This window comes from Berkeleyomyces rouxiae (genome assembly GCF_048999995.1).
Source record: "Berkeleyomyces rouxiae strain 22BRR77 chromosome Unknown BrBRR77_ptg000005l, whole genome shotgun sequence".
NCBI lineage: Eukaryota > Fungi > Ascomycota > Sordariomycetes > Microascales > Ceratocystidaceae > Berkeleyomyces > Berkeleyomyces rouxiae.
Genome location: NW_027396495.1, coordinates 27,243 through 51,465, shown reverse-complemented (window position 1 = coordinate 51,465; position 24,223 = coordinate 27,243). Strand labels below are relative to the sequence as shown.

The 24,223-nt window shown below is 47.3% G+C and overlaps 7 protein-coding genes across 7 annotated transcripts; 4 read left to right on the top strand and 3 right to left on the bottom strand.

Moving 5' to 3' along the window:
- Positions 1-1,389: 1,389 nt before the first annotated feature.
- Positions 1,390-2,946, top strand: BROUX77_005133 (uncharacterized protein; the record flags this gene model as incomplete). Its single annotated transcript, XM_073749973.1, has 3 exons — positions 1,390-1,553; positions 1,635-2,220; positions 2,284-2,946. The coding sequence occupies 3 exons, from the start codon at positions 1,390-1,392 to the stop codon at positions 2,944-2,946; spliced, it is 1,413 nt and encodes a 470-aa protein (XP_073604019.1).
- A 992-nt stretch (positions 2,947-3,938) lies between these two features.
- Positions 3,939-4,595, top strand: BROUX77_005132 (uncharacterized protein; the record flags this gene model as incomplete). The annotated part of the gene is made up of 3 exons (XM_073749972.1): positions 3,939-3,992; positions 4,068-4,216; positions 4,298-4,595. 3 exons carry the CDS (start codon positions 3,939-3,941, stop codon positions 4,593-4,595), a joined length of 501 nt encoding a protein of 166 aa, XP_073604018.1.
- A 3,048-nt stretch (positions 4,596-7,643) lies between these two features.
- BROUX77_005131 (uncharacterized protein) lies at positions 7,644-8,126 on the bottom strand (the record flags this gene model as incomplete). The annotated part of the gene is made up of 1 exon (XM_073749971.1): positions 7,644-8,126. One exon carries the CDS (start codon positions 8,124-8,126, stop codon positions 7,644-7,646), a length of 483 nt encoding a protein of 160 aa, XP_073604017.1.
- Positions 8,127-13,189: 5,063 nt separating this feature from the next.
- On the top strand, positions 13,190-14,330 carry BROUX77_005130 (uncharacterized protein; the record flags this gene model as incomplete). The annotated part of the gene is made up of 2 exons (XM_073749970.1): positions 13,190-13,516; positions 13,824-14,330. The coding sequence occupies 2 exons, from the start codon at positions 13,190-13,192 to the stop codon at positions 14,328-14,330; spliced, it is 834 nt and encodes a 277-aa protein (XP_073604016.1).
- Positions 14,331-14,459: 129 nt separating this feature from the next.
- BROUX77_005129 (uncharacterized protein) lies at positions 14,460-15,521 on the bottom strand (the record flags this gene model as incomplete). The annotated part of the gene is made up of 1 exon (XM_073749969.1): positions 14,460-15,521. One exon carries the CDS (start codon positions 15,519-15,521, stop codon positions 14,460-14,462), a length of 1,062 nt encoding a protein of 353 aa, XP_073604015.1.
- A 493-nt stretch (positions 15,522-16,014) lies between these two features.
- Positions 16,015-16,856, top strand: BROUX77_005128 (uncharacterized protein; the record flags this gene model as incomplete). Its single annotated transcript, XM_073749968.1, has 2 exons — positions 16,015-16,275; positions 16,338-16,856. The coding sequence occupies 2 exons, from the start codon at positions 16,015-16,017 to the stop codon at positions 16,854-16,856; spliced, it is 780 nt and encodes a 259-aa protein (XP_073604014.1).
- A 1,582-nt stretch (positions 16,857-18,438) lies between these two features.
- BROUX77_005127 (uncharacterized protein) lies at positions 18,439-20,103 on the bottom strand (the record flags this gene model as incomplete). The annotated part of the gene is made up of 2 exons (XM_073749966.1): positions 18,439-18,513; positions 18,583-20,103. The coding sequence occupies 2 exons, from the start codon at positions 20,101-20,103 to the stop codon at positions 18,439-18,441; spliced, it is 1,596 nt and encodes a 531-aa protein (XP_073604013.1).
- Between the last annotated feature and the right edge of the window lie 4,120 nt (positions 20,104-24,223).

Sequence of the window (24,223 nt, the reverse complement as noted above, 5' to 3'; positions counted from 1 at the left end):
CCAGGGCCGTCTTCATTGTCTTCTTCAATTTCAGCTTCAGAGCATTCGGAAGCTCAGAAAGCCACAGGCGACGTGAATTCTACACCTCCGAGATGCCCTGTTTTGCCCACTGGCCAAGGAAAACCAAACCTTGCGCCATTAAAGCTAGCTTCCACAGCATCACCAGAGCTACCGTCACCACCGATCAGCTCGATTGGCAAAGATTCACAAACTAGATCAACCTCCCCGGTACGCTGCTTTCGCAGCAATGAAAATATCCGGCGCTTATCGGCGACAGACTTGCAGCAACTCGCCTCACATCCTTCTTCGCTACCTGTAGCTATGATACCAGCAACATCGAGCTCAAAACGATTGTCTCCAGGTGACTTGCAAATGATACGACAAGCTATGTTGAGCCCAGGATTGGCAACAGCACCGCCAATATCTACTGGAAGTGAAAGCGCAGGTGAGCCCTACAGAATTTATTCTCGGGCTGAGGTGCCACGTCGCTATGTTCGAACGTTATCCTCACCACCAACAAACCGCAGAACGCAGTCACCGTCTCCACGGCGCAATTCACTACATCCCCAACTCCCCATGTTAAATTTGCCACATTTACATGTCAAAGAAAAGAGTGATAGCATGGGTGCTGGTACAACAACGCCACAAACACGTAGTGCTGTAATCAACCCAACAGCACATGTGATTCCAAACAGTGCCATTCAGGGCAGCGAAGGAGGGTCAGACAACATGGACCTCCCTGCCTTGCCCCTACCACCAATGTCATTCTTCACCCATCTCCAGTTAGAGCTAGCAGCTTCGCGACCCAGTCCACTATACATTTATCAGTCAGATAATGCGGACTCGCCCTATGAATCCTCGGCTGTCAAGTTTAATCGATTGAGGAACATGATTCTGCTGCCACCCTACCTCGAGCGAACTCTTACCTTTGGGGTGCTAGCATGTCTTGATGCTTGGCTATACACGTTTACAATTCTCCCTATTCGATTTTCAATGGCTCTTTGGCTTTTGGTACAGTGGTGGGGATATGTTTTAGCTAAGGAGTGTCGTTGGCTTGTTGGGTTTGTCTGGTATGGACTTGGGCGTTTGTGGGGGCGATCAAGATGGCCTCGTAACGCAACTGATACACGATCACCTGCAGGCGTTCCTCCAAAAAGACGGCCTCAATCTAGGAGATCAACTAGCGCGTCAGTTGGAGAAGCAAACTTTCAAACCCAGACACCAACCGGCCTAGATGATTCCGACTCTGATCACGGATCAAAGTTTACAATTGCCCGGCTGACATCACACAGCACTCAGTCAAATCTTCTCCGACGCATTTCGCATTTAGATAAGCACCGGGCTTCGAACCCGTATCTACACCCATCTGGAGGGCGACCAACCTCTGGTATGTTCCGCCATAGAAGAACTAAGTCGATTCCGTCGGCACTTTCTTCTTTTCACAAGGCCGACCTACTACAGGGCGCTGTGGTGCTCTTTAGCTGCATTGCGATGATGAACATGGATGCCAGTCGCATGTACCACTTTATTCGGGGCCAGTCCGACATTAAATTGTATGTGATCTTCAATATTCTTGAAGTAGCAGATCGCTTAATGTCTGCTCTTGGACAAGACATTCTTGAGTGCTTGTTTAGTGCAGAAACCCTATCACGAAACAATCAAGGTAGATCCAAGGTGCTAATGCCACTTGGCATGTTTATTCTTGCCTTGGCGTATACGATTGTCCATGCGAGCGCGCTGTATTTCCACGCCATCACGCTAAATGTGGCGGTGAATTCATACTCCAATGCGTTGCTTACACTGCTCATGTCCAATCAGTTTGTGGAAGTGAAGAGCACAGTTTTTAAGCGGTTTGAAAAGGACAATTTGTTTCAACTTACATGCGCTGATATTGTTGAGCGTTTTCAGCTTTGGGTTATGCTTGTCGTTATCGGCCTGCGAAATGTGATCGAAATGGGCGGTCTATCAGCCCCTGGTGCAGGCCACGAGGAGGCATCTTCACCTCTACCAATGCATAGTCCATCGATTCTTCCGCACTCTTTTACTGTACTACCTTCGTGGCTCCTGTCTGGAGAAGTGCTGTCCCCCTTCGTCATTGTGATTACGAGCGAGATTTTTGTTGACGTGGTAAAGCATGCTTATGTCAATCGATTCAACAGCATCAAACCCGCATTTTATAGCCGCATCTTGGACATTCTATGCAAGGACTATTACACAGATGTAAGTGTTTTCTCCTAGAAAGATGAATATCTTTTTGGTTTTGATCCTAACCCCTCATCTTAGGCCTTTGTGACACCTTCTCTTAGTCGACGGCTCGGCCTGGCAGTCATCCCTCTTTCTTGCCTTTTTATCCGTGCATCATTCCAGACCTATCACATGTTTCTTTCAACCCGTGTTGCCCCTCCTCTGCCATCCTCAACGCAAACATCGCTGTCTCAAGAGTCAGCTACACCATCCCCAGCTATTATCGAAGCTCTCAGCAGGTTTGATGCATTGATACGCGATTCGTTAGGTCGTTCAGTACATGGCTCATTGTTTACTTCTACTGAGGATCTAGCAAGTGCACGTCGCTGGTATGAATGGACCAGTGACGATGTTATTGCCCTCCTGACAATGTTACTTGTTTTCTTCATTGTATTTCTGGTTGCTCTCATTGTCAAACTTTTGTTGGGAATGTTGCTCCTGAGGTACTCGAGAAACCGTTATGCTAAAATGATGTTGCAGGAAGATCTTATGGCGGCTGGTTACATGGAAAAGGAAAATTTCGATGCTAAGAGTAAACGGCTGGGTGGTTACGGCCATGTTGAATTAGGAGAGGAGCGGAAAAGGTGGATCAATGTCGATCAGTCTGAAGGGCCCAAAAGGGATAAGGAGAAGAAAGGAGACAGGGCAGTGGACTATTCTGGAGTCTCGCGATATGAAATGGTAGCGAAGCGCATATGGTGAATTTGGGAGCATCTATTTCCATTTCGGAAATTGTCAGCCAACTTAGGTGGGCTCTTGCGAAAGGCTGAACGCTGTTTGGGGGGATCTCAATTCATGCTTGCATATACTATAGCCACATTTTAGGCATTTTGAAGATCAACTAACTATTCACAGTTGCAATAACTACACCTAAACAGAATCAGAGCGGAAGATGATGTTACACCAGGCATCAGGACTGCCATGCTAATGTTACACAGCCAAAGTAATAGCAAGTTGGCGTTTGAGAGCCTCTGGAAATCGTCAAACTCGCTTTAATGGTTAAATGGGCATTTAGAAGCCTCGAAAATACGATCCCAACGTTTACATGGCTGCCAATGACTGTGGTTTCGCACTCTGAATGAGTTATACAACCCAAAAACTCGGCGGCAAATGCGCCGTAGACGCCGCATTGTGACAGAAGCGCAAGCGAAGCGCGCTTGTATCACGTGACTCCGATCGCGCGCCTGAAGTAAGATTTCTCCACTTTCATGGTGCAAAATAGAGCCCAACGCCCGATAAAGCCTTACCGTGGTCGTCAGATGTTGATGCCGTCTTGTTGCCCATACGACGATATTTTTGCGAGTGATGCTGCCGTAGTCGGCGTCATTATTGCTGTGTGCTTTTTTTTTCCTTCTCATTCATTCGCTCATTTTCTTCCTCACCTCTGACGGCGCCTCTTGCATGTGATATTGTCCTGTGACGCGTCGTAGGCTTGCGCTCCCTTTGTACCTTTTGTTTTTTTTGTGTTCCAACTATCTACGTGCTCCTAATCGCCGTGGCCAGTCCTTCATTAATATTTAATTTTACGCTTTCGACCGCCTGCTTCTGGCGCCTCCATCAACTTCAGGACCTTGTGCTCGACTCTGGACAAACCCGCCCTGTCCCCAGCCTTACTATTAGCCCCGCGCCTCGTTTCACAGCGCCGCTCTGTCTATTACACTTCCCGACTTCAACGATCCGATCACACATACAACATGGGCGCCTTTTGCTCGTGTCTCGGCTTTGGCCAGTCAGACTACTACGACGAGGTATTTTCAACTGAAGACCGATTTGCGCGAACAGTTGTTTTGGCGAAACCCCGCTGACACATGTATGTACTGCAGGATGAAGAGCAGCGATTGCTCGATAATGACAATGTCGTTGGGGGGCAGTACGGAGTGCTCAACGACACTTCTCTCATGGCAGCCGAAGACGGAATTGAGGCTCGCCAAGAGTCAGAGGCACTACAGCGTGTAGTTGCCAAAACTTCAGAGTGAGTCGGTGATGCAAGGAAGAGTGGCGCAACAGTGGCCGGGATATTTTCCATTTGATACATCACACTAACAACTCTCAGCAACATGGTTGATATCTTTGAAATCGGCGATGCAGCCCGACCGACACCAGCACCATTTGCGTACGCTGGTCAGGAAAACAGACTGCTGCGATACCGCAACCTGTTATCCAAGATTTCAGGAACTGACGAAGATAGCGATGGAGCTCAAATCGAGTCGTCGCTGCCGCTACCTCAAGTTGATGCATCGGCTACCACGCCAGTTGAGCTCTCATTAACACTGTACTCAGTGACAGACCAGCAAGATAAGGAGGCTGCGCTCGTGGGAACATTTGCCGATGCAGCTGCGGCCATGAAGTAGTCCATAAACTAGGCATTTCATAGGTTTTACTTTTTTTCATGGCAGAAACGTAGAAGAAAAGCCGCTGTGTTTCGATATTAGTTCCAGATCCTACTGCGGCAGCCGACTGCTCAATTAATCCCGCACCACATTAAAAGTATAAATGGACTTTTCGGTTCTCTTCTCAATGTCTACTACTGAACTGTCTTTGAATACATGCATTTGATATGTTCAAACTGAAGCCATGGGCCATCGGGGCCCTTGTTAGCGGATGCCTGATAGGGCTCAATGTGTCTCTTAACTATCTTGTCTCTTTTCGTCCTTGTTTCCACGTCTCCTTTGCGGCCAATATTTTACTTTCCCCGAGCCTGTCAGAGTACCATGTCATTATGTAGTTATTCAGCATCAGAAATGCAGCTCATAGCAGCTCAATCGGTGTCTTTTACTTGACATGGACGGCTAAAGCTTACTTGGCAAAGCGGTTGACATCGATACATAGGTAGTTACACATATTTTTTCAGTGACGGAGAACAATGGAAAATTATGGCTTTTCCTTGGATTGTTTATATAGAGACAACACAATAACTACATGTGTGCCAAGCTGGAAACGGCACTCTGTTCTAACCCAGCGGAAGTGAGTAGTTAGCACTTTTATTCAAAGTTTTCACAGCAAAAGAGTGGCGGTATTAGCCAAGAGTTCACGGTGCGTTTTGTACGTACGCATTTATAGATAACTAGCTAACTATTTGATAGTTAGTTATGAAAAGTCCAACAGGCTATTCTGATGACCTCATGGTGTTCCACCACGCACTGACCGAAGGCAATGAACAACTAGGCGCAAATGCACTAGTTGATATTCAGGAGAGACGAAGGATGGGCAGCCTGAAATTGTGTTATTAGATAGTAACTATGTCTACATGTGTTGCAACAGGCTTCATTAGTCAGAAAATGACGAGTCATGCATAACTACAACTCTCTGAAAATGCTTGTCTGGCTTGTTCGTATAACTAACTATAGATAGTTGTGTACACACACACACATACTGTTTGCCTTTTTCGGGCTTGTATGGCCTCGACGTGGTTGTGTCAAAGTAGATGTTCATACATTTGGCATTAGGAGGTTAACTAACAATCGCCTCTTGTTGAACCCTTTCAACTAGTTTTTGTGGACTAGTCAGGGCATCTGTGCGATGTACCGTACATATAACTATGTACACATGTAACTATGTATGTATGCACACATGCACACCACTCACTTGGCAATAGAAACAATGAACAAGTCCTATGTGCACAAACAGTCTAGAACAAAAAGAACAAAGACGAGAGGGGACAACACAAATTGCTATACTAGGCTGTAGCCGTAGCCCCCCTTCTCCCCCCCATGCCCGGTTTTATTACAGGGACAATCCTCGTTGGAAAGGCTTCTTTTCCAATCTAAACGCATGGATTGGACCTGTTTTGGTGGCTTGTTCGTTTCTTCAACCCCGCTGTTCCTTTTTGACAACTTGACCTCATTCTTCTAAGAAATCCATAGATGTTCCCGAGGGAAGGGACACTATGCCGTCATGGCAGGCATGACACATGTAGGCTTGTAGAAGCATAAGAATGCATGCACTACGAGTCTGGTCTTGATTAGGAAGGCAATTCACGGGCTAGAAAACAGCAGTTAGCTACTTGAACCCATACCCTGGACTTGAGACTCGAGACTAAAGACTCGGGACTCGGGACTCGGAACGCTGAAATCCTACGTCAGCCCTAGTTGCGCTGTCTTTGTTGAAAGATAGTTAGTCCGGCGTACAGGTAATTAGTTAGTTTTGCAAAGAAGCTCAACGTGGTGTCGACTACATGGAGCCACAATTAGGATTCTAACACTACACACGCTCAAAAAATATATCCTCTCTGTGGAAGTGTCCACGACGTCATCCCCTTGTGTTGGAGCAGCGCGAACTTCAAATCAACGCTATGCTTGTTAGTAGATGCTTACAGGCATACACTACATCTTTCTTTCAATCAGTGGTAGTATCCAAGTATATTCTACTTTATGGAGCCAAGTAAAGGGGATGAGAGGAAGAAAGGGCCCGCTCCGCTGGGTCCAAGGAAACAACAAATTGCACGAGTACGTAGTTTGGAGTCTGGGCGTTTTCCAAGCCCGGCAAATGCCGGCAGGCACTGATTGGGAGGGTGTAATATTGCTAGTGGATAGTGGACATTGTATAGATCATAGCGCGAAGGTAATAATGCTTTGTATTCTAAGATTGGAAGCTAGCTGCATAGCATCACTCTGGAGCCACGAACAATGGCACTCTGCAATGACCATCCCACATGCTTGTTGCAAAGGCCACACAACGGGGCCAAGGTGGCGAGCAGATAGTGCATCCACACACACATATATGTATATATAAATATACATATGCAGCTACGCATCCACCCATATTTACATGAACACAAACATCAGTACACTAGAGGATCAAGAAAGGTTTTTAGTGAAGGGTCAAATGACTTGTTGCGGTGGATGGTTAAACACAGTAGTATTTAGTTGTGCAGTTCTTGATACAGGAAATCAACTAATCAATCACCAATCCTTCATACATTATGCACACAGATGTTTTAATATAATTCAAAGAGCCAGTATCTGTCCCACCCGCAATGACCTAGTTTCTTTGTAGTAGAATGAGCAAATGGAAGCCAGGACAACAGACGAATACTCACAACAAGGCCTTCTATGACCAGCACAGCTTAGTATGACACAGTATAAAAGCAGAAGGGGGGTAAAGGGGCGAAGGACGCCATACAAGTGTATATCTGAGCAGATATACCAGGCAAGAGGGGGCTGTAGTAGGGGTGCAGAAGAAAAGAAAATTCTCTTGCAGGAGGGGGGAGGAGGGGGACTGTATCTTAATCCTTGTTACAGTGCTGATTCTTGACCCAGAGCAAAAGTTCAAAACACTTCTAACTTAGACGTGTCAAGTTTTCAGAAGCACCAACAGTACAGGTAGAAGTATGTACCCATACAGCTCAGGGCCTTGTAACATGGGCATCGGGCCAAGCTGTGCCGCCGAAGTTTTATGACTTAGTGCGGATGAGAGATACCCAGCTCCCGGGGCTTGTAAATCTTTGGGATGTACATCCCGTGGTACTCACGCATGCTGGACACGGGAGTCAAAACTGCTTCCGAAGGCGCTTCGGTAGTGGATACCGTGGCTGCAACTGATTTAGAACTCAACCGCACCTTTAGCAGAGACTCGTGTTCTAGTCGCAGTTCGTACCACTCGTCATAGACCTCTACATAATCCCGCCCAGTGCGCTCAACGGTGGCAGCAAGTTGACTACCGTCGGTGTACCAGCGATATAGATCAAGGCGCATCTTCTCAAGACGGCGCTCTTTCTTAGCAGCTTTCTCACACATATTACAGACCTTGTCAATGTAGTCTGTATTGTATACGAGCTTCAAGCCGCATGTTTCGCCGATACGTCGGACTCTGTTGCAGCGCTCGCGGAAGCCTTCCCAGCGCCAGTTCCGGCATAGCCACACACTCATATCGTAGTGACACATTTTGAGTCAAAGTCTCAAGATGAGAATGTGGAGGGGTCTGCTGCAAGTGCAGTCGTGTATCTTGGTCAGTCAAGAGCTAAGAGACAAGGGTTGGAGAGTGAGAGGGGTTGTTTGTACCAGAGGGCTAGGAAGTGGAGCGGAATCTGCCACATACGAGAAATAGGGAGTTCTTAGGTAGCCAGAAGCCTGCCTTGAAGTACCGGGCTAGGCCTATACTCGGAGAAAGTAAGGCGGTGCAAAGTGGACTAGGTGAGGTCCACTAGAAGTCGAGAGATAGTCGATCAGATGTGGGACTAGGAACTTGGCTTTTCGGGCGGACTCCGGGACGGTGTGGAGCAAGTATAAATACGACCAGGAGAGGCCAAGGCGGAGGTGTTGAGAAGGCGATGTAGGAACGGAGATGGCGATAGCAGATGGGGTAAGCAACTGCAGCCAATAGCTACAATTCGACCGAGTTCAATTGAGACCCTGTGGCTCCGATCAAGATATCAAGCAATCCAACACGGAGACAGAGCCCCTTGTTTGAACAGGCACACAACAACGGCAGTACAACCCGAATAGAGCAATGTAGAAGTAAGCAAAGTGGTACCCGTTTCGCGAGCAAGCGAACAGTGGAGGCAAAGACAGCAAAGCAGAAGAACAAGTAAACCAAGGAAATAAATAGAGAGTGGGAGAAGAGACTTTGTGAATATAGCCACGAATGAGAAAGAATCTGGCAATAAAAGGCTAGGATGAACAGCTCAACTTATATCTTCTAAGGCGGTCACAGCTAAGAGCCAACAAATAACCAGCGGCCGCTCGATTGCGGAGGCACAACGTACATTAACCAAGACACAATAAAATGCTGTCGTGATGGGGGGAATTTAACTGCAAGTCTTTTGTATTGTTGGTTCTTCTGTTCACAGGCAACTTGAGCCTGTCCGGCGGCCTGGCTGATGGCTCGCTCCGTGGCTGTGAGACCTACCAGAGAGCCCGTCATAAGAACAACTCTCCATCACAACAAACGGAGACACAACATGCTGCAGGAAAAGCTACATGATGTGATGTATATGCATAGAGAGCCATGTATGCAGGCGGATAGGTTTCTCTCCTTGTGGTCGGCGAGTCTCCCTCCCACCCCCTTTGGTTGTTTCTGGCGAGCAAACGCGGTCCCTGATGCATCGGTCAAAGGACCGGCCGAGATCTTGGGTCGTGATCCGGAACTCTGCGGTTTCCAGCTGGTCTCTCTGGAGCAACTGACGGGGGTTAGATATTTGAAGCCATCTACGGGTCCTCTAAGGTGGCTATAGCTAGCTTGGACCGCTCGCGCCCAGCTGCAGCTAGGCTATACGCCTCTTCAACCTTCGCCACGGCCTACTCGCATAAAGTTATCATTCCAGACTATATTACCAAATGCAACTACTGCAGTTCCGATGCCTCCCTCCCCCCCCCTCTCCCCACTTCAACCCATTTGCCCTTAATGCCCAAGTCTATGGGCACTGGTGATTTTCTACAGGGTCTATACTATCAGCTGACTACTCCCTCACCCAGCACAACGGAATAGTAGCAGAGAGCTTGCTAGACAGACACGCGTAACTATAGCCAAGACACCCTGTTGCCCGTCGATGTTAACAACAGGGCGACCTTTAATGCGCCATTCCACCAACACCCCCTCCCCATTAACGCAAATGTAACTATTCTGCCCTGTACTAGTAGAAGTAGCATGATGTGTCGGACAGTGGCCCAGGATGTAAATGGGAGATGTTGTAGCTGACTGCTGTTGCATCACGCTTGACAAGTTGTGATCTTTAGGCTACAGAACCGCAGACGGCATTCAACCCAAGTCCTACTGTAGCTTCTAGACCACCGGTTGCTGAACCCCGAAACCTCTGCTCGTCCTTCAAGATCTGCAAAATTTTCACTGCTTGGTGATAAGCCACAAAGACTAGATAGTTAAGAACAAGTATGTAATTACACATAAAGGCTTTTATATACATACGTCGAGGGCGTTGCTGCCACCAGGCGTGTCGCTATTTCCGGGGCGTGGCTTTTCAGGGCCGGCCTTCTTCTAGATGCTATGCGTATGTACATACTTATATTCCGGACCTATAACTATCAAAGTCCCTTCCACCCACTCTTACAGCTAGTCTCACCCTTCCTGTCTTCTCTTACGCTCCCCTACCCCCTCTTATGTGGTTCCCAATCTGCAAGATTGACCAGAATCTCGGTGAAAAAGCAGGGGTTCTGAGGATCCTCAGCCAGGATCGTGATGGGGAAGCTCGAGTTGGCTAATAACCTTGGGCACAGCACGGCTTGCACTGGATGTGACTAATGGGGGCTACGGTACGTGCCGCGGTGTGTAAGTACGAGATGGAAGTCCTTCTATACACACAGACACCCTCTATACAAATCATCGCAGTTTTTTTCCCTTGCTTTTCTAGATAGCTGCCCCGCCTTTGCAAAAGCACGGGCAATGTTTCGTCCCATCACAACCTGTCTTACAGTCGGCAATCTCATAGTAAATAGCTACTGACTTATACTCTACAAATCCTCATTTGACCTCTCTGTCCAAATGTATTAACTACAATGTTGACTCCCGCGCTTGAAAAAACAAAACCACTATATATCAGTTGTTTCCAGATACTGATGGTGTTGAGTGGTGTCTTCATGCAATCGTGGCGACGGTAGTTTTTTGTGTGGTTTTTCAATCTACCTCAAAGTACATAACCTGTTAGAGATACACAGCATATTTTATATCTACATATACAAGAGTTTATGCTCAAATGCGCATTTCAGCCTCGTTACCACTCCCAAACGCTGACTTGCATCCTGTCATGGCAGAGGGTGTGACAGCAAGCCAACCGAGAATATCAACGTCTTTCTACACCCCATTTGTGGTGCCACTATGCCCAACTGAGAGAAAAGGCAGGCCTTGGGCTTACCAAGAGAGGTGTACGGCAGAAAGCCACCAGTCTTGAATTGGGCCATGTGCCATCCCCCCTCTGGTCTAGCGCCCGGTTCTTCCCCTTGCAACCTGAAAAGCGGCATTGCTAAGGGCATGGAGCCGGCCTGACAAGCCTCTACACATGGAATGGAGCACGTAATGGGCCTTGCCGGGAATTCAAGGTACAGTTTCACAAGCATCCCTTTGGCGCATGTAGAAAGTGGCAACTGGAATCATTTTGCCTGTGGCACTAGTGCGTGGTTAAAGCCAACCTTGGACACTGGCAGCTTGAGCTTGATTCCAAGTAACACAGCATACAGAGATGCATATCATATTATCACTCTAACCCATATTACATGCTGCACTCTTTAGACGTCTGGTCTGCAGTCTGTCTAAGCTCAAACTCCAGTCTTCTAGACCTGAATATTTAGCCCACGCCGGTTTTTCTTTTCAGCTGGATGGGCTGTTCACGTACGTGGCTAGGACGCATACGCAAGGCCTGATGAAAACGACGTGAGCCAGAATAAGTTCACTCTGGCGCAGCAAGGGTTCCCAACTTTGCATCTTGAGTCGGGATCATCCTTGGACCTGTATGCGCCACGGCGCAACCGGCCCAACTTCGCACTCCAAGATCAACCCAAATCGGCCGCTGTTGGTTGTCCTATGTTTCCATCGCCCATTTTGTGGACGTGTACACTCCACCAAAAAAGTACTAGAAGTGCAAACCCAATGAGTCTAGTACAAAGAAACCATGGTCGAGTTATGTGACAACCAACTAGAATTCCTTGTATCAGTAGGCTCGGACAGTCTACTTGCGCCCCATTCTGCCTCATTTTATACCTCAAAAGGCTCTATTTGGGCGACATCAAAGGCCGCTTCTGCGGCCATTAAGCTCACCCGTATGGACACTTCTGCCATGAAGCGACATCCTGGACGAAATCGTGCCCAAGTTCAAGGCCATATTCAGCCGTCATTGTGTAGAAGTGAAGTTTATACACGAGCAACCAACTACAGGTATTAGTTGGCTATACTAGAAGGAACTATGCACCTATGAAGACGTGTGTATACACTACATATGCATCTATATATGTGCATATCTACATATCTACACATCTATGTGCCTACTCTAACTTGGTCGTCGGTCGCGACAAAACCCTTATCTCACCATGGTGTGCTGTTCTATTTTAAGAAACACACACCGCCTTATGTCAGCAGTACAGGCCCCTTCTTGTTTCAGAACTAGAAGTTCTTTCTCCTTCTCAGTATGAGGGATAGTTAAGGCAAGTTCCCCCAATCGAGTCCATCCATCTATACTACATCGTTTCAATGACATCACATCCCAATATCATCCAGACTCCGCTTTCCAGCTAGTGACCAATCTTACTTTGGCCGTCTCTGCGCTTTTCTCTCCTCTCTCTCACTCACGTCCCAAGTCCTGCTCATGCAACTAACGATTCTAACAATACCTACACACACATCGTCCAGGCCTGTTACCTTGTGCTGAAGCCAGTGGCTCATCATTCATTCGATCTTCAGTCCCAACTTTCGCAGAGATCTGGCTCGGCTTTTCATGTGAACCCTGACCGACCCGACCGGTGTCTGTTGCACTCTCGCTGTTACCCTGTTCTCTGTTGGTCCTGCCTTTCATGACAGCTTGACGTGACCTTCGTTGCAGTTAGGCAGGCTCATTCCATCTTCTTTGCCTTGATCATCTTGTCTGCCGCTTGCTCTGTTTTATTCTCGCATTGCTGTCAGCCCCTGTTTGTGATTCATCTAGCCAAGTCTCCTCCTTTGGCCCACCTTGATACCGCGCCATTCCGATCACGCGGCCCCGTGGGCTGCTTTGCTGCGACCATCTCTGTTGACCCTTTTTACGCGAAACTCATTGACTTTTGAATTTAATTGTGAGGCTTCGAAATTACTACCTTGAGCTCGCCCTGCATATGTATACATATTTGGCTATCATATCTTGTGTCTTTTGCTTGAGATTCAGCTTTCCTTCTCTACTCCCCCCTTGATTCTCTCTTTGCCTTTTGCAGTAACCTTTTATTCCGACCTAGTGCTATTCATTTCCCCTTTAGGTGGAGGCTTTTCTCTCCTTTTCACCTTCGTTCTCCTTGTTCGATCCACGCACAAGAAAATGCAAGATCCAGAAGCGTACAACGATCGTGCCATTGCTGCCCAAGATGCAGCTATTGTCAGCCTTGGTGATGGCGGCAGCCAAGGTCGCACTGCTTCCTCCCATCAGCTGGCTAGAGTGCCGCTGCCAAAGTACTTGTGGCGTGGTGGTAGTGAAGGGGTGAACTTGAACGCGACTGTGACAACCCAGCATCAGCAACTTCAAGTACAACGGGGAAGGCGTGGCCAACACTGCAAGCCCCGTCTATGCATCGACAATCTTCCCAATGAAGTTTTATATCGCATCCTTGAGTTTCTCGAGGTGAATGACCTATTAAGCGCTTCCCGGGTAAGCCTAAAATTCAGACAAGAGCAACCCCAGATAACTTTGAAATGATGAAGGGCGAGTGTAGCCTCTCATGCCACGACCTAACTCCCCTCCCCTTTGTGTATAAAATGGCCATACCGTGTCTTTCCCGTGCTTCATTCCCCCCCGTTACTCTCTACACATACGCCACAATATGCCTCTTTGTCGTTGTCTGCTCGCACCTGGCCCCTGGTACCTGACCTGCATATTCCATGTCCATATCCTTTGTCGTTTTCCGTCGATCGTAGATCCCCCCACAGGATGCTTGACGTGTCACTGACTGATCTAGATTTCGCATCTCTTCCGCCATCTTTCTCGCACCCCCATCCTGACTGTATACCGCCTACGTGCGGTCCGGAAGAATCTTCCTCCCCTCCTCTCGTCACCCTATCGGCCAACTCTGCGTGACCTCATCGCCAAGTCAATTTTCATGACCAACACCTCCGTTGTATCTCGTCGACTTGGCCGCTCACTTGCATCGATCCGTCTAGCAAGGCAACTTGCATCAAGGCCGCCACCTGAGGTCTTGGTGGAACGAAGCCTAATGCCTAGAGAATGTGTCCCTGGCCTGACTCCAGTCCCATTGTCCCCATCGATTGTTGCCAAAAAGCGCGCGATTGAAAGAGAACTAGTGAAAGACGTATTGAGGCATTGGGTAGGTACAGTTTGGACTGGCAAGGCGCGTACCAAGGCCGATGACATTCAAGCGCTGGAGGAACAGTCTGGCATTGGCAAGGTTTGGAGGCTAATACGATTTTGGGAGCAAATCGCGAGCAAAGGTGGGCTGATTCGGTGAGTTGGTGGTAAAGGATAAGGCGTGAGTGTACCTCTTTGTTGTGTATTGCATAGCAATGCTTGTCAACCTGTGTAGATACACATGTAGAAACGATATCTCACTATGGCTCATGCCAGTGAGAGAGCTAGGTTAATTAATAGTTCCCTTGAAACGGAACCCCTCCCAATCGTCATCCTCATCGTCGTCGTCATCATCGTCGTCATCATCGTCGTCGTCATCTCTGTTATTTCCCTCACGGTCACCATTAGAGACTTCGCCGATGCTTTTCCTATATCCCGCCTGGATTGGATTAGGGGCCGTCGCCTGTGCTTGTTTCCGAAGGGCCTCGCGCTTCTGCTTGAGCTGGCGCACTTTTGCTTCTAGCTCTTCCATGTCTTCAAATTCGTTCTCAAGCTGACGCTTAGCCTCCTCATTTGCTTCTTCCATTCGCTCAGTAGCAGACTCCTTGCGTTCTATTCCTACAGTCTCGTTGACCGCAACAGCGACTTCTTCCGCTGTCATTACCGGAGCTGATATTGTTGCATCTGCCGAGTAGGCTGTCGTAGTAGCAGCAATGTCAGCTTCGAAAGCAGCCCATTCATCTTCGTCTACAGTTTCGATGGTCTTGGGTTGCGTCTTGGGAACGGCAGTATTAGCCACGGTAAGTTCCAAGTCGGTTTTGGGGGTGGCGATGGTTATTTCAGAGCCTGCGGATGTCGCACTTTGTGTTGCGCTACGGCTTGGTGTTGCAGGCCGCGAGGGTATCTGTATTTCCATACCAACTGACGGAGCCCCAGACAAGCGACGAGGCAAACAAGATGCAGGCTTAGTATCACGGCCTACAGCAGTGTGTGGTCGGAAGGGGTCGGGCTCCCTATCATCATTGTTGTTTTCATTGGTAGGCGATCCTGAAAGAGCACGCCTCTTGGAGGCCAATTGCACCATGTCGGCATCGTGAGGGTCTTGAGACGGCTCGGAGTTGGCAGCAGGGCGCTTCTGTCCCCGTTTTTCCTGTGCCGTATCCTCAATTCGTGACTGTGCTCGTAGCCGATGGCCTTTGCTGCGAACGTGTGTGTCCCACAAGGACTCGGACTTGATTACCTCGTCACAAAGAATGCAAAGAAGCTTGCCCGAGTCTGTGTATACCGCAAGGGAATGTGTGACACGTCGTGTAGCTTTCTGCTGGCGAAGCAGAGATCGGACGTCTGCCATTTAGTTGGGTCGTCGCGCGTGAGGCTGAAAAAAAGACTTGACTGGGAGCCCGAGATTGTAGAGCGGTGGGGAGAGGGTAGGGAGGCGTTGGTTGGAGAGCGAGAGCAAGTGTCAAGGCTTGAGGCTTAGGGCTAAAACCAGGAGATTGCTCAATGCCAAAAACTCTAGGGAATGTGGGGTCGTGGTAAGGAGAAACTATTCGTAAAGAGGCGTGTTCGCTAACGTGAATGTATATTTACCAAGGCATGACTTTGTTTTTTTATTCAAACAAAATAGTGTAGTTCAATGGTTAACCCTAACAGTGGCTAGGTTAGCCCTTCCACATTAACTTCATATACGCCCCACACAAGGCTGACAAGTGAACCATCAATGATGTGCAAGGCTCATGACGAAACATACACGCCGCCTACATATCACGAGTTTAGCAGTTTGCCATATTAGACACCTCATTCTTTTTTGTTTCCTACCAAGTTGACCGCTCACAAAGATCGCGATGGCCGACTCGCAGGATCCAAATCAATCGTCAAGGACGGTCCTGGCCGGGCAGCTTCCCGATCCACCGCCGTTTTGGAAATCGTTCACCGAGGAAAACATGTATCGGATTAAGAAGCTCCAGGAGGTTGTTCCGTCTGACCATTCTACCGCGAACAGCCAGCCTCCGAGACTGGAAGGCCTCTCGCCGGATCTGCTCTATCTCCAGCCACCAGCAGAACCGCCGAATGGTGAATGGAGGGTGTTTGGAAACAAGTACACTGTAGGCCATGGTTGACCTTTTCCCGCGTGTTCTTCATTTCTATCTAACCAGGTACTCTGCAGCTTGATGATAAACTACCAAGTCTTGAAGAACAAGGCATGGAGCGTCTAGTTCCCAAGTCACAAGATGACATCGACAACAAGGACGTGAAGCATCTCGACCGTGCCTTTGAACTCAAGCGCCTTGCAAAGTCGGTTTTGCTGAATTTTCTCGAACTTATGGGCTTGCTGAGCATAGACCCCAAATTTTCCGAGGCCAAGGTCGACGACATACGTACATTGTTTATAAACTTCCATCATGTCCTCAATGAATATCGGCCACACCAGGCTCGCGAGCAGGCAATATCGCTGATGCAGGATCGGCTCGACAAAATCCGCGCAGAAACCACGGCCATCAACGCGCAGACGGATAAGGCAAAACGCGTTCTTGACGGCTTGGCTAGCATTGATATCCCGAATGTGGAGACAGTAATCGCAAGTCTTTCGACAGACCAGGTCGACAAGAAAGAGCTCTTGAAGGAGCGCGACGTTGAAGTATGGGAACAAGCCGACCTCCTTCTTAGAAATACCGATAATATGTAGGCGGGAGCGAGAAGGAGGTGCTTTTGCATAAGTCTTGATTGGCGTTTGGGGGTCACTTTTACTTGTGGCGTTATTGGGGATCAAGGGTTGTTTTTGTTTACACGTGAAAGCGAATCAATAAATCATGGGAAAACAAGCGTGAATATATATCAGACGCGCAGTACAATGAGTGTAGTCGCTAGAGAGTAACGAAGACCACGGGACGCTAGGCTCTGCGCGCAACCATGAAAGAAAACAATCCCCCTACATCACCACGCAGGGAATGCAGCAGCATTCGTAGTCACCACACTGTATACATTTGGATTTGCTGCCGTTGGGCTTGATAATGCTGTCTGCCACGGACGAAGCAGAGCTTCCAGGGCCGCTGTAGTTGACGGGAGAGTGAGACGATCCGCACGCCATAGTTGCGATGTTTAAGAAGCCAAGGTGATGTTGGTAAGCTAGCAAAATAGTCAGTGGTTGATTGGGGCCTTAAAGGGACTTCGGATTAGGTACAACATACCTGAGAGTTGGAAAAAATTGAACTGTTGAGATAACTATGTTGTGGAAGAGTACAGAGGGAAGAAAGGAGTCAGAAGCCTTAATGTACGTGAGTGTATCTGGGCGGAGGGAATAATAGCCTGTATTTGAGTGCTGGATCACAAGGCGATCCCTTTCTATCATGCATGCTCCATAACTGTGCTTGGTACGGTAATATTCTCACAAGGCTGTCAAGGCGCATAGACAGCAGCACAGCCCCGATAATTACAAGGCACTGGTTGTCCTTGATAAGATCTCTGCGCTTTGCATTTGTATGCATGAAACGCCAAATCCAGCCTGTAGCTGTGAGTGTTTGAAGAACTTCATGGGGATTATTACATAGACGCGGGAAGATAAGATAAGCACTAGACATGAACTTTTTTTGAAATTTAGTTTTCTTTTTGCACATTTGTCACAACTTCAATGTATACATAGCTTCTGTGCTTTACCGGAGTACATCGGTCGGGGTCGGGGTTTGAAACTCGGTGTAAGATATGAACCAGCAACCTTTTATAGTTCTAAAGAAAGCACATTCGGTCTTGACTGTCTCTCAGTCTGCATAAACAAGGGCGCCCCAGTGGCGGTGTATGTGTCTATCAAGAGACCAACCTTCACCGTCAGCTAGCATGGGCCGCAGGAATAGGAATGGATATGCTAATCTACCCATAGAAGAGGGCTTTACTATAAAGCCTTCGGCTACCAGCGAGGTAATACTTACTACCCATATATGTATGCATGTACTAAGTGAGTGTGGGACTAGAATTCATCGACATGGCCATTCCGTCTAAATATGCATGTATGAATGCTGATCATCTACCTCGTTTGGCGCTTGTGTAACACAGACGTGGCATCAAGCCGCCTCCGAGGCGTATGACTAACATGCGAAGAGACAACAAATAGTAGCTATGTAACTACATGGATACGAAGAACAACACTTGTATTCAAGCTTCAATCAGACACAGCTCAACTCACAACACAACATATTAGCCTCTTGTTCATAAAGATTAGATCACAACCGCAATTTTACACTTGGAAATTACTTCCATCGATCACCTTACACTAGTTACACGTTTTTGAAAACAGCATCCACAATCTCCCCCGAACGAACAGACAAAACAGAGAGCAAGGTATCGCTAATCTGTTCAGAAAATAATGTTAGTGCTCGAGATCCGTGTTTGAAATATCGTCCAAGATGAGGAAAACTTACACCATGAGTTCCTTCACAGCATCCTTGAAGATATACGCCAGACCCATTTTGCACTGTGCCAGGCAGGAACTTCACTCTGTACTCCCGATCCACGGACATAGAAAACGACGAACCATCATGTTCGACTGTCCAGCCATCGTAAGGCTCATTGGGGGGACCGGCCTTCTTGGGAAGCAGTTTCCACATATCCTTGAGAATATCCACGTGAGATCTACGTTGATATCCTGTGGCAGCAATAATCAGATCCAAGTCTAGCATCTCAGCGAAAGTATCATCTGAGCTATTTTTGGCAATAGGAGTATATTCGCTGGGAACCATGAAACGCTCCATCTTCAGTTTCAGTCCCTTGGGTGACTGTTCTAGAGAGGTCATGTGGCGTCCACCAAAGATACGGTGAGGCCAGCGCGTCTCGTCAGGGCCCAGCTCGCGCTTCTGCTCATACATGCGCTCAAACAGAGCCTCAATAAGCTCTAAGCGGACAACACCATAGTTTGTGGCACGCGCTTCAGTCAATAGGAACTTGCGATATTCCGGAGATCGGTTCCAAACATCCTCGGTGAATTCAGGATTGAACACCGAGTTAATGAATGGAGAATCATCGCTAGGACGAAGGAATTCGGCCCGCATGACCAAAGAAGTTCGTGAATTAGGATACAAGCTCTGCACATTGGCGAAAATCTCAGCTGCGCTTTGTCCACCACCAACTACTGCCACCTTATAGGGGGCATCCCGGTCTTTAAGCAGTTGATGGATGCGAGACATGTACTGAGATGAGTGTAGAATACGCGAGTCCTGTACATCAAGGACGGCGGGGAGCTTGGGTTGACCACCCACGCCGATCAACACATTCTTGGTGCGGATTGTGGTGACGCGACCGGTGTGCACATTGCGGGACTTGACAGTAAATGTATGGATACTCCCTTCGGTGACAATATCCGGTGTCACTGAAAAGGCTTCTTGAGAGTACTGAACCAGGTGATCAAAGTGTGAGGCGCACCATATCAAGTAGTCTTCAAACTCTGCACGAGCAGGCAAGAAAGTGCTCAGGTTGATAAAATCGACTAGTCTACCAACACTGTGTAGATAGTTCAGAAAGGTAAAACGCGAGCGAGGATCACGCATAGAGGCAAGGTCCTTGATGAAAGAGATTTGCATCTTGGCGCCGGGGAGCAGCATGCCTGGATGCCAAGCAAACTCTGGTTGTTTTTCCAGAAAAGCAACTTTGGGCGGACTACCATTGAGCCGAAGGGAACGACCATTAACAACAGCATCATGAGTAGCGACTGCTACTGACAGACTGGCAGGTCCAAAGCCAAGGCAGACAAGGTCGTGGATGTCATCATAGTTGGTAGAGGGTAAGACCCCTTTTACCGAAGCAGAAAGGTGAGAGTGCATGCGCCCAGGATAGCTTTGACAAGGGATGCCATTCAGGCTATCAGGTGGGGTATAAGTGATAGGGGAGCTGATGTCGTCCGAAGTACCATCAAGCTCAAGGTGGCCATCGTCAAGATGAGGGGACATTTTGAAAGAAAAAGCGGAGAACAGAGGATGACTGAGCTGGTGAAAATGACAATAGACGAGACGAAAAAAAGAAAGAAAGATAGAAGCCGGCTAATAGGATTATGCCAGTATGGTTGGAGTGTCAGAGAATATGTTTATATAGAACAAAAACAGGAAGCACGGAGGGAAAGGATAGGCAGTGTGGAGGTAGAAAGAGAAGAAGGGCAGAAAATAGCAACAACAAAAGTAGGGACCATGTGGGCTTAAATAACGCGCGCAAGTGACCGGGACTGTAGAGAGTGCAAAGGAGGAAGAAGGCCGGTCGGTGAGAATAAAAGGAAGGTCATTTAAAAGACAGCAAGTAATAACTAACTAGACAAAGGAAGGAAAGAGAAAAATAATCTCGGTCCACTGGCGACTGAAGCTATGTACAACATACATACACACATAACCACGTACTCTTTGGCTAGATCAATTTGCAAAAAGCGGCCCAAAAATGTCGAAACAGCGTCTCTAGCAAGAGCGGCACGCTTCACATACGGACATTTCACCAGAGCAAAAGTGGAACTTGAAGGTAAAAAGAGGCCAGCCGGAAATGCGGGAGTGGTTAAGCAGTAGGTTTTAGAAGATTTAGAGACCATCAAACAAGATCAGCCGTGCTTTGAAGCTCAGTAAAATAACACAGATGGGCAGAGGAACAACCCTCCCCCCCCATCTTGATGCCCCACTAATATACTCCCTGCTTCTCCTAGCGTCACTTGTCATTGCGATATGTCTACGTCCTTTCTAACAAATAGGAAAGGTATTGCAAAGTTGACCGAGCAAAGGGAATATAAGCTGTTGCGAGGAGGATTGGTGCTATGCTAACAGCCATGACAGCGGCTTTGCTACCGGAGCTCAATGATACCGAGCGTGAAAAGGATTTTTCCTTTCACTTTGAGATTTTAACCAAGGCAATTTTATGTAAGTATGAGGACTAGCTTCAACATTCGCAGGCTGCCGAGATAAACCCCCCCCCCCCCCCCCCCCCCCAAAAAAAAAAAAAAAAAAAAGAAATCCCCATAGTATAAACCACACCATATCTGCTGCCCTAGCCTACCACCAACTACACACTTGGGAAAAGAATAAACACCTTATGACATCATGATGACTTTATATCGAACCATGGAGCAAGCTAGAAAGGCAGGCGTTGCATGTTATTTATGCGTGGGATAAATACTGGAGCAGAAGCTTTGCGATACTATAAGCCATGAAGGATTGGGCTGCCGCCAGCCTCAACAGCTTTACTCCCCTCTCGAAAGTAGGGCCATACACAAGGAGCTATGGCATGGTTCAACTGAATATTTTTTTTCAAGCAGGAATCAAAGAACCCGGTAATCAAAAAGGGACAAAGTGCGGCAAATGCTGAGAAGGGAAGGAGGACTCGAAGACTCGGGGCTGGGACTCGAGGTTTAGTTTAGCATTACAAACGCAGTAAGGCCGCACTTGCCAAACGACCAAGCCCGGACTTTTTGGTGCTACGTTTCAGACGTACCGTACCGTCTTTTCTGATGAAGCTTTTCAACAGAATATGGAAACTAAATTGTAGGTTTTGGTTGGTATTGTCACACAACTAAATGTATAGGCTTGCTATGCGCTCTGTGTGCATGTTTATAAATTTAGAAAATAAAAAGAACAGGAATACAATTCCACAAGACCGGGAACTATCTATCTAGAGAGAGGTTTAGCTCCGTCTATGTAGTTACACTATAGAGTGACGTGCTATTTCGGAAGAGGAAGAAGGGCTGGAACTACGGGCATGTAGTTAGTACCTGTAGTACTTGAGAAGTACTTGTACAAGAAGGGCATGTCTTTGACAAGCTTGGCCTAGCCGGGATGATGGAAGCTTAATCAGATAGAATGCGACTTTTGCCGGTGCCACCTAGGGTTACCAAGGTCTTGGCTCCAAAAGAAGGGGGAGCTGGTTGGAATACTGCCGTAGACCACCCAAGTACTATGCTAATTCATATACACAGGGCTTTGAAGATACTTTTACAACATTTTTTTTCGGGGATGTTTACTTCTATAAGTATATTCGAAAGTAAACGGTGCTGTAGAAGACTTCAATACAGTTGGCTTCTCAAAGCCTCACCTCACTTTTCAACCGGATAGATCTGCTCTAGTGCTAGGGTCTCTAAGTTCAAAAAGTCAGCTTAAAGCATGACTAGTTGACCCGAGGCTTGAAATCTATCTCCGAGAATGGCGACTATTACTTGTACAAGTCCTCAAGTATGTACATACATACATACTGCAGCCGACAGCGTATTGATTGGTCGCGGGAGACGCATGTACAGATACATGCAACTTACTGATTGATAAGACAAACATGGACGTGTCGTACATGTATATACTGCCCTCATTTTGAGTTACACGCTAGTGAGTTCTGACAAGACGGGCGGACGTTTAGGAATTCACGTTAGGCTCCCTTGGGCATTTTTCCGGCCTCAAACTTTCTTGAAACATTGTAACATTGTCTGTGCCTGGGTGATCAGAATGTTGGCAAAGAAAGGGGCCAATGGCAGTTTAGAAACTGACAAACACATCTAGCTGACTAGTTAGCAACTAACTTCTTGTAGTTATCCAAGTTTGTATTCTATCATGTGGAAATTCTTCTTTCTAGTCTTGACCAGGTGTAAATCAACACATATCCAAGCTACTAAACACAAATTACAAGTGTACTATGTCTGAATAGAACTTCATGTGTAATAGCTACATACATAACTATGCACTCGTATAACTAACGACTGAATTGTGCAAAAAAAATCACGACAAATAAACATATACTCCTCATCTGGCTTTCTAGGCAGGGAAGAGAAAAAAAGAAAAACTCTTCGCAGCTTTGTTCCTATTTAGTGCTAGCGGCCGAGGTACAACATGGGTATGACTACTTGCGAGGGATCTGATAAACACGAAGTATTTTCTTGATGCTGCTGCCGATGTCGGGCCTAAAGCAACTATCCCAGAACAACAAAGAAGGAGCAAGTAATTCCGAGAAAGTAATTTAGAATTCATCAATCGGCTCTGGCCATGTAACTGTGGTCAAAATTGTCCACGATACTTCTCGCTCTATCATCAAAAATGATCCATGTCGTTTTTATATCCCCAATTGGCCTTGGAAGTCTCACACCAAACAATGGCACACAATGTCGAGCCGAGAGAGCAATTAACCGATAAACAACCGAGTCGTGACCACAGTAGCCCCATGAACAAGGGCAAGTAGAAGAAAGAACGAGAGGCGCATCCGTGTCACACTAGCGATGAGACAATTATCTAATCTGATGGATCTACTAGAGGTAGCCGTGTCAAATGGTTCCGTGCTGTCATCAACAGGATCCTTTGAAAGCCAAGCAATTTTTTTTGGGAAAGGGACATCCAAGCCCTGAACCTAGACCAGGTTAGTAACAACTTTGAACTTGCACAAGTAGAGTTGCTCGGTATTCGTGGAAACAGGAGTTGCGAGTCCACGCACGACGTCTACGCCGAGCAGCCATGGCAAATTTTTATCAGATCCAATCAGTATCATACGACGCTCGGTCTTGTACGGCTATCGCCGACTATCCCGGCGAACCTTTAGGAAGGCTGGAAACAGATCAAGCTGGAGATGACAATGTTCGTTGATAATAACCCTGTCAGTAACCCTATTTTAACGGACCCTCTTCTCGTTATCAATCTATACTTTCCCATGTGCATCAAGGCATACCCATGCATGTAATTGTACAAGTAATCAATCACACGGACATGCTGTATGTGCATATACCACACGGAAGACTTGAAAAGAAAAATAGGTTTATGTACTAAAATACCATTTGAATTTTTCGGTGTTATCCGTTACGTGATGCAGGAGTGCACTGACTGTCATGTGGCCCTCTAGATAAAACTCCTGGAGTTGAGAGTAAATGATGAAGGGCGACATCTAACCCTAAATTCACGATATCAGACATACGGGTAATAGGACTTGACTGGAACAATCTTATGTCATGAGCCGTGCATCAATTATGGAAAGAAAGAAAAAAAGATGGTTGGGCTTGCGGCCAAGAAGCTAACGGTGGCAGCGCCCAAAAGGGCCACCACATCGTGTGATTAGACATCAGGTTAGTACGCT